Source organism: Leptidea sinapis, chromosome 45, assembly GCF_905404315.1.
Source record: "Leptidea sinapis chromosome 45, ilLepSina1.1, whole genome shotgun sequence".
Taxonomy (NCBI): Eukaryota; Metazoa; Arthropoda; class Insecta; order Lepidoptera; family Pieridae; genus Leptidea; species Leptidea sinapis.
The window spans coordinates 5,659,272-5,669,045 of record NC_066309.1 but is presented as its reverse complement, the minus strand read 5'-3'; the positions used below and the strand labels follow the sequence as shown (position 1 = coordinate 5,669,045).

Sequence of the window (9,774 nt, the reverse complement as noted above, 5' to 3'; positions counted from 1 at the left end):
AGGCGTATCGAACTTGGGTTGCGGCGCTGGACACAAAGGATCCGAACTGCAAAGTTCTTAAGAGGAAATATAACCGTGCCTCCAGATTTTTTAAGCGGCAAATCGCCCGTGCGATGTCTAAGCACGTCGTCAAAATCGGCGAGCAGCTTTCCAGTTACCCGACCGGAACACGCAAGTTCTGGTCGTTGTCGAAAGCTGCTCTTGGTAACTTCAACCAGCCGTCCATGCCGCCGTTGCACATGAGGAATGACACCCTGGCCCATACGGCAAAAGAGAAAGCCGAGCTCCTGTGCGCTCTTTTCGCCTCCAACTCGACTCTTGACGACAACGGAAAAACACCGCCGACCATCCCGCGGTGTCAGAGCTCTATGCCTGAAGTACAGTTCAGACAGAAAACTGTTAGGCGAGCTCTGTTTTCGTTGGACGTCAGGAAGTCGAGCGGGCCGGATGGCATTTCTCCAATCGTGCTTAGAACGTGTGCCCCTGAGTTGACGCCGGTGCTAACGCGTTTATTCCGACACTCTTATTCCAAAGGCGTAGTCCCTGACTCATGGAAGTCAGCCCTTGTCCATCCGATCCAAAAAAAAGGAGACAGTTCGGATCCGGCGAACTACAGGCCTATTGCTATCACCTCCCTGCTCTCCAAAATCATGGAGAGCATAATTAGCCACCAGCTTTTAGTATACCTAGAGGGTCACCAGTTGATCAACGACCGACAGTACGGGTTTCGCCATGGACGGTCGGCAGGTGATCTTCTGGTATACCTAACACATAGATGGGCGGCGGCTATTGAAAGCAAGGGGGAAGGCCTGGCAGTTAGCCTGGATATAGCGAAGGCCTTTGATCGTGTATGGCACAAGGCGCTCCTCTCAAAACTTCCATCATTTGGGCTTCCCGAGAGCTTGTGCAAGTGGACCTCCAGCTTCCTCACTGGGCGTAGCATACAGGTCGTTGTCGACGGATATTGCTCGAACCCGAAGCCCGTGAATGCTGGAGTGCCCCAAGGCTGTGTGCTATCTCCTACGTTGTTTCTTCTGCATATCAATGATATGTTGGACACCTCCAACATGCATTGGTATGCAGATGACAGCACTGGTGATGCCGTATACACGGGCCATGCAGGTCTCTCTCGGGAAATCGTCGACCAGTGCCGGGAGAAACTTGTGTCTTCTATCGAGTCCTCTCTCGAGAAGGTCGCGGAATGGGGCAAATTGAACCTTGTCCAATTTAACCCCCAGAAGACTCAAGTTTGCGCGTTTACCACTAAAAAAACCCCATTTGTCGTATCACCGCTCTTCGAGAACACTTCTCTTAAAGCCGCGCCTAGTATCGGAATACTGGGTCTCGAAATCTCGAGCGATTGCCAATTCCGTGGCCATCTGGAGGGCAAAGCCAAATTGGCTTCGAAGAAGCTGGGCGTCATCAATAGAGCACGGCAATACTTCAAGCCGGCCCACATTCTAGCGCTCTACAAAGCGCAGGTCCGGCCACACATGGAGTATTGCTGTCATCTCTGGTCTGGTGCACCCCAGTATCTGCTCGATCCATTTGACCGCGTGCAACGTAGAGCAGCTCGAATTGTCGGGGACTCAGTGCTCTGTGAACGGCTGGATCACTTGGCGTTGCGTAGAGACGTCGCTTCATTGTGTGTCTTCTACCGCATTTATCACGGGGAGTGTTCCGAAGAGCTGTTTAACCTGATTCCTGCCGCCGAATTTCACCATCGCACGACACGCCACAAGTTAGGATATCATCCCCACCATCTGGATGTGTGGCGGTCCTCCACAGTGCGGTTTTCAAGAAGCTTTCTCCCTCGTACTACAAAGCTGTGGAATGAGCTTCCTTGTGCGGTGTTTCGGGGACGATACGACATGGGTACCTTCAAAAAAAGCGCGTACACCTTCCTTAAAGGCCGGCAACGCTCTTGTGATTCTTCTGGTGTTGCAAGAGAATGTGGGCGGCGGTGATCGCTTAACACCAGATGACCCGTACGCTCGTTTGTCCTCCTATTCCATAAAAAAAAAAAAAAAGGATCTACAGTTGATAACCTGCTTAACCCCAGTCTTTGCATATTAGGAAATTGACTTGAGATGTCGCTCTTGAAAATTTTTTCGTTCGTTCATAAAATTTTATTTGTGTATTAATCCTAGAAGTGAGGCTTATCCCTTTAAAAACATAACAAATTGTTCTGGAATGTTGTTACTTAGGGATAGTCCGGGTGTCCCAACTCGGAAGGAATGCCAGCCTAGCGAAACTCCCTAACGGCCGTTCCCAATATACTTTCTACAGATAGAGATAAATTACTACCTTCTACTGTCAATAATCTGAAGCTGTCCCAATATACCCGATAAGTCATTCTTATCGCCTTATATTGGGACGCGTGAATTGCAATTTCCATACAAACTTTATATCGCTGGTAAGCTATACGTCGTCCCATTGACAGACAGCGTGCACGGATAAGGTGAGTTACCGTCGATAAGTCTATTGGGACAGAAAAGCCAACGGTAGTTACGATTTTTATCTCAAGTAAGAGATAGACTGAATATTGGGAACGGCCGTAAAAACATGCGATTCACTCGATTGTATGAAACGTGCAGTCATTGATAGATTGACAGATGACGGCTATAATGTTGTAAGAAACAGAGATAGCTAAATTCCACTACGTTTTAAGCAACTGTTCGCTTTCAAACTTAGCCGGATTATACTTCGTCGCCAATCGCCATGCTGTAATTACAACTATTTCAAACTTATGTCAAATCACTGCACGTTTCATACAATCGGTCGTAAAAATAATGTTCCAAGGATAAATCTGTTAACAATATTACTTTAATAATACATATTTTCGAAAATAAAAAACTATTCGATAATTTATTCTTAACAAAAATATGTGAATGTTGGAGGATTATATGAATTATAGACTATTGTTTAGTCAAACATTAAAAATCATTCATTCGACTATTTATAAATAAAACTGATCTATATTAAACTAATATTGCATTCGTATAATATAAATTATAATAAATTGTGCTACTATAATACGTATTATCACCTTATAAGATTGTATCATTTGATTTATTAGTGGTGCACACAACCGAGTTTCATTTGAAGCCCACTTCACAGATAGTAGGTACAATAAAAACACAATTTGAACTTTACTAGATCATTTTATTTTTTAATACGGCTTTACTCACGTTTTATCGGTGTCGGTACCGACTAGTTTAGAACTATTCGGAAGTCCTTCGTCAGGGTGAGTGTGGTGGGTTCGCGATAACGTCCCACCTCTTACTGCGGACTTGTGCTCGTAGTGCGCGGCTGGACATAACATAACATATGTCACTTTTGGTGTCCACGGATGCATAAAATGTACTCACGTGTCCACTACGTGATTATCGGCACTATGGGTCTTATTGCGAGACGCGTTTTGTAACACTGGTTTCCAAGTGGCAGACAGAGACCAACCCTTGTCTCTATTAAAATTAGGTCGACGGTAAATTTCTTTGGCTTCCAGCAGCTTGCGAGACAAAGTTTTTATTGCACAAAGTATTGGCTTGTGGTACCGAAACTAGTCGGTACCCACACCGGTAAAACGTGAGTAAAGCCGTATTAAAAAATAAGTTAATAATGTCTGACGAGAGTCTTAATAATTTAATTTACTAGATCAGATGGTGTTCCATCTTAACATATATTAGCTAGTGGTGCAGGTACCCGTCGTTTGCTCTTATCTACTTAGTCTACCAATCTGCCAACTGCTCGGTGGTAGCCGCTGGAGTCTCTTCATGGTCTTCCTACCCCACTGGAGCCAGAGGACACCAGCTATGAGACACAGGCCTGTTTCTATATAAAATCCATCAACCCGTACATTGCATACTCCACCACTGTTCTTGCAAACCTAAAATGTTAACACACATAGATAGGTAATTCATTCTAAATAACAAAATAATTGTTCTAATGAGCATCACTTTGGGCCTAGAGTGAAATGTGTGATAATTGGGTATTTGTTATAACAATTTAAAGAGACACTATGACAGGTATCGATAAAAGTATTTTAAAACGTAAGCAAAAATTTGAAAATACCTATTAATAATATAAAACATTGTGAAATTGGTGGTAATTTTTAAGTACCAGAGACCAGTAGAATAATATAATATACACAATTATAAATTTTTAATTTCGTAATTTTTAAGGTTAACTTAAAAATGTACAGAATATTTTTAATTTTAGCTAAGGGACGAGACTTCAAACTGACTGTCAGCTGATGGTAATTGATACGCCCTGCCCATTTTACAATGCAGAGCCGCTCAGGATTATTGAAAAACCCAAAAATTCTGAGCGGCACTACAAATGCGCTCGTCACCTTGAGGCATAAATTGTCAAGTCTCATTTGCCCAGCAATTCCACTAGCCACGGCGCCCTTCAGACCGAAACACAGTAATGCTTACACATTACTGCTTCACGGCAGAAATACGCGTAGTTAGTTAATTTAATATAATAATAATAATGAAGCTTTATTTGATTCCATGCAAAAAAATAACAATTGTTTAATATTACTCTAAGTTACTATCTCTATCTCTAGTTTTATATGGACCCCTTTTGGGTAAACGCCTCCTCCAAAGAACTCAATTTAGTTTTGGTTTTTGCAGTCTCTATCTAACTTTGCCCCGCCACTGCCACTATTTCATCTGTCCACCTACCACAAGGCCTGCCTCTCTTTCTAATGCCTCGAGGGCCGGACCATTTAATTACTCTGTGTGTCCATCTGTCGTCAGAGTATCTGGCCACGTGCCCCGCCCACTTCCATTTTCTTTCGAGGGAGAAAGTAAGTGCTTCGGTTCATACAGACCCATCAACCTTACGTCTTTCATCTTGAAGACTCTACAACGGCTGTGTGAAAGAGAACTGAGGGAAAATACCCTTTGATCATAATAAACATGGTAAGGTAAAAGGAATGTACTGTACTGAACGTAATAGAAGGTGCACTTTCAGGAAAGATCTTTTGTCTAGGAACCTTCGCAGACATCGAAGGAGCCTTGGATGAGACAAAATTTAAAGATATAAAAGAAGCCCTACAACACCATGGAGTATGTACAACCCTAACAGTATGGATTGAAAACTCAAGTACACACAGAGTAATTTTACTTGATGAAGGTGAGACATATATAGCAATAGTTGCCAAATGTTGCCCCAAGGACATGTAATCTCACCTCTTCTATGTAATTTGGTAGTAAATGATCTGATTGCCACTCTCAACAAGCACCAGTATGTACAATATTACCACTAAGTTGTTATACGGAATGTATCCTAGGGTAGGTTCATAGACAACGACCTGGTAATGTTCACAAACAAAAGAGTTATAGGCAACTGTCGAAACTATTTAACAATGAACTCCAATTGACAGGCGAAGTGAAGTATTTAGGGGTAATACTTGACAGCAAGCTAAACTGGGCCCGCCCATGCAGAGGCAAAAATAAAAAGGCCGCTATATCCTTCTGGCGATGCCGAATGATAGCGAAGGCATGGGGTCTTGCTCCGAATATCTTACTATGAGGTCATGGGTGATATCAGAGATTTGAAAAACTACCTTGAAGAGTTGGGATGGCAGGATTAGCCGCCCACTCCACCACGCATAATAGGTGCTGCGTAGTCGTAGTAAGTGATTACTTATAATGTAAGACAGTGGTACCAATAACAAAGTATACACACCTCGGTTTCCAAGTCAGTGGAACAAGTGTTGTCACTGAGTTCCAGGTTACTACACGTCCTGTAGGTGAGGCGGTCGACCGCCCACAGCGCGAGAGTGTTTGGCCAATTAGTGCCCAGGTTCGACACAGTATTGAGCAGTGTCATATAGGTACCTCCAACTGACGGGTCTGACACCTTGGCGAAGAACGCCATTACCGCCACGAACATACAGTATAAGCAGGTCTGAAAAAAAACAACACTTATATTAAATTATTAAAACTTTCGTGAGTGATTATTAAATTAACTATTAATACGGATTTACTCACGATGAGATATTTTACTGACTCAATTAAAGCAGTAATGTGCATTACTGTGTTTCGGGCGCCGTAGCTAGTGAAATTACTGGGCAAATGAGACTTAACATCTTATGTCTCAAAGTGACGAGCGCAATTGTAGTGACGCTCAGAATTTTTGGGTTTTTCAAGAATCCTGAGCAGCATGCATTGTAATGGGTAAGGCATATCAATTACCATCAGCTGAACGTCCTGCTCGTCTCTTCCTTATTTTCATAAAAAAATAAAGACACGGCAAACAATAATAGGCGAGCATATTATTGTCCCAAGCCCGGCAACACGAAATCGCTACCGCTTGCGCCCGCACCACAAGACAAGTCAACTTACGTAATCTGTGATGTAAGCGAGCCGGTTGAGACTACATTTACACCGACGTACTGAGACATTGTGCGTAATTCGCGACCGCAGTGTGCTAAAGTCGCCCGTACACTTAAAAACAAACGAGTGAGAATCTAAAGTTTGAAGTTAAATTATTGCTTCCAGATAACCTTAGGACTGTTTTCCTGTCGTGCGGTATTTTATCCTATTATTTTATACATGTGTTTCCTATCACGCGTGTTAAACGCGCGCGGAACACAGATAGGTTGAAGGTAGGACAATGTCTTGCGTGTGGCCAGGAGCGTTCGGAGTAAACGCATGCGGACTAGCTCCGCACGAGGATGGAAATCCGCGTGACAGGAACCGCCCTAAAGGTGTGGGAGATTTGTATAAAGAACTTAGGTGGGCATTAAGTTAAGTTCAGGATGCTGTACTCTTAAGCACGAGCCCACCCGTGAATTAAGTCAGCCTGCTTATGACGTCAATCATGCTCCTTTAATTTAATTTAATTATTTTTATTTCTAATTGGATTTAGTAAGATTTTTAATAATAATGCAAATATATGTCTATCTGTGTTTTTATTGTTATATCATCATCATCATCATCAGCCGGAAGACGTCCATTGCTGGACAAAGGCCTCCCCCAAGATTTCCACGACGATCGGTCTTGTGCTGCCCTCATCGGACGTATTCCGGCTATCTTGACCAGATCGTCGGTCCATCTTATGGGGGGCCTGCCACTGCGTCTTCCGGTACGTGGTCGCCATTCGAGGACTTTATTGCCCCAACAGCCATCTGTTCGTCAAACTATATGCCCTGCCCACTACCACTTCAGTTTAGCAATCATTTGGGCTATGCGGTGACTTTAATTCTTTTCTTCTTCTGGATATTGTAATAAATAGAAAAAATTATAATACCTGGTGAAATACGTATAGGCACAGAAGAATCAAGAAGTATGAATACGAAATTCCAGAGTCCCCGATCAGAGTCGGCGTGAGCGCGACGAGGGCGGCAGCTAGAGGACCCACCAGGAGGCGCAGTGGGAACGCTCTCAGCCAGAGTGACAGTGGCTCGGGACCAGTAGTATGTTTTGCTAGAACCTGAAATATACAAGAATACCAATTAACTGATCTTTTCGCAAATACTACATATGTATAGACTGGTAATAAAACCTCTTTGGCATAAAGAATAACCTTCCTAGCACAAAATAAAATTGTTAAAAAAAATGCTAGTTTTGGAGATGCTCATATAGAATGCACAGACAGGATGGATGCAGCAAAAAGCGTTTTTGCTGCGAGCTTGAGGCAGTGATTAAAATTTCGAACCCCACGTGACCACATCCGGGAATTACTCCGCGTTAAAAAAATAAACAATGCGATCCGGTGCGTTCCGAAACTCATTTTAGCCTAGCATATTATCTCATTGTCACAAAAATTTATATGTTACTTATCGAACTTTGGATTTATAAATTTTACTATTGCCTTTTTAAAGACTTAATATTTAAAACATATACTAGTAAATGTTATCTTACTTGTTTCTCTTACTAACCTATAACACTTTTCTCGCTAGTTGAGGTGAAAAGTTGTATGTTTCTCACGAGAGCAAATTTTTTTTCTCATGCCTTTAAATCACTCATTACCTCGGCAGTCTATATTAGAATAACTCGCTACGCTCGTGGTTCAATTCTAGACTACTTCGCCAATTCGTGATTTAAAGGCAGAACTTGCAGCAAAAATAACTTTGCTCACTTGTTGAACAAATAACTTTTGTAATTTCGAGTTTCGTCCTACCATTACTTTTTTAACCTTTTACCATTTTCAAAGGCTACATGTGTGTCCTGGTCTAAGATGTGATTTTAATAATCACATTTTATATTATATCACATATCACACACACACAACACAATTTACATTACATCTACATAACAAACTTACTATTGGCATTAAAATTTGAACTGGAACTAGAGGTACTGCTAGCAATGCTAAGTCTTCCCTAGGAACACCAGCCTCAACTAGTTTTAAGCCTGATACAGCATCACTTGCACAAAAACCAACCTAAAAATAATAAATTTTGTGTATAACATTAATTCTATATACGGATTAAGTTGTTAAGATTTATAACAAGTACACTTTGATTAACCTTTCGGTTCCAGGAAACTCTGATCACAGTATGCCTCAGATCATGATGCTTTCTATCTCTATATATATCGATCTAATGTGCTTTTGGCGCTGGTGAAGCATTCTGTCAATGCATATTATTTTATGTGTATTAATAGATTGCTTATAATTAGGATAATTTGAGTGAATGTATATGAAAGCTATTGAAACAAGCTATAAGACCGTGCAAAATAAAGCATCTTATAAACAAAATAAGGGTCGGAACTTGGTGAGAGAATAGTGCCCCAGGGCACTAGATTTTTCAGTATACCAAAACAGAGTGTGTTGTATGTCTCTCAGAAACACACGTAAAATAATTCACATTGACAGAATACTGCGTAAGCGCCAAAATCACGCTTATCTGAGGCATACCCGCAATCAGAGTTTCTCAGAAAGGAAAACGCGCCTTTATTCATAAACTGATTTAACTCAAAATTTACGTTTTTCGAGTTTTAAACATAAACCGAAATACTTTTTTAAATATTTTTTTTTGTGTATTATTCATCAAAATATAGTAATTTTGTACCTTATTCTAACACAAAAATAATTAAGCTACACACATCTATTTTTGTGTGTGACCGAAATAATCTATTTATTTTTTTTATGATTTTTTGAAGTCATCAATATAAACATGTCAAACTTTAAATGCGATTTCCCATAAAATTGAAATTTTGAGATACTTCAGTTTATGATTAAAGGTGCGAAAAGGTTTAATGTCTTGTCTTCCCATTTGTGATCAAAATATTTATGTACCACACTGGGAAGTATCTATAAGCAGTGGGGCATTAATCGTAGTTAATAAATGAATTCCAGGTTATATTTAGATTTCATTTCGCTATATTGTTATCTATATGTGAATACAATAGCTTACCTTGGCTGTAAACAATACCAAAGCCAATGTCCTAACAGCTGGCAACTTCACTATGGTGTAAAGCTGTTTATATGCATTTAATATATCTTTCATCCCTTTTCCTTGGCCCTCTTTAGAATTTACCACATCATTGGTCTCATGCTTAAATATAGCTATCAATGTTGTTGTTATTATAAACACCCACCCCCACAGAAGTAGGAAACTTGAAAGTGTGACAAGGCCTTCTGTTTCTGGTTCATATCTTAAATACTTATTACAAAAGTAGGGAGACTCTAACGCTAAGAATAAAACATAGCCCAGGAAAAAACCAGCTGTTTGTCCCACTGTGTTACAAGTTGAGGCATGACCCACGTTGCATCTGGAAAATAAATCCTTATTTATGAGTGGTAATAAAGGGT

General features: G+C 41.0%; 1 protein-coding gene across 4 annotated transcripts in view; it reads right to left on the bottom strand.

Moving 5' to 3' along the window:
- LOC126977395 (acetyl-coenzyme A transporter 1) overlaps positions 1–9,774 on the bottom strand; it is a 187,959-nt gene that overhangs the window by 177,032 nt on the left and 1,153 nt on the right. For 3 of the 4 annotated variants that reach the window (XM_050826173.1, XM_050826174.1, XM_050826175.1), the window contains 5 exons: positions 9,377–9,734; positions 8,284–8,403; positions 7,267–7,449; positions 5,701–5,922; positions 1,911–3,889 (listed from right to left, as the gene is read on the bottom strand). In XM_050826173.1, the coding sequence (XP_050682130.1) occupies positions 3,719–3,889; positions 5,701–5,922; positions 7,267–7,449; positions 8,284–8,403; positions 9,377–9,734 (1,054 nt within the window). In that variant the 3' untranslated portion in view covers positions 1,911–3,718. Of the gene's footprint in view, positions 1–1,910; positions 3,890–5,700; positions 5,923–7,266; positions 7,450–8,283; positions 8,404–9,376; positions 9,735–9,774 lie in introns of those variants that run through there. The other variant, XR_007732196.1, reaches the window with a different exon arrangement.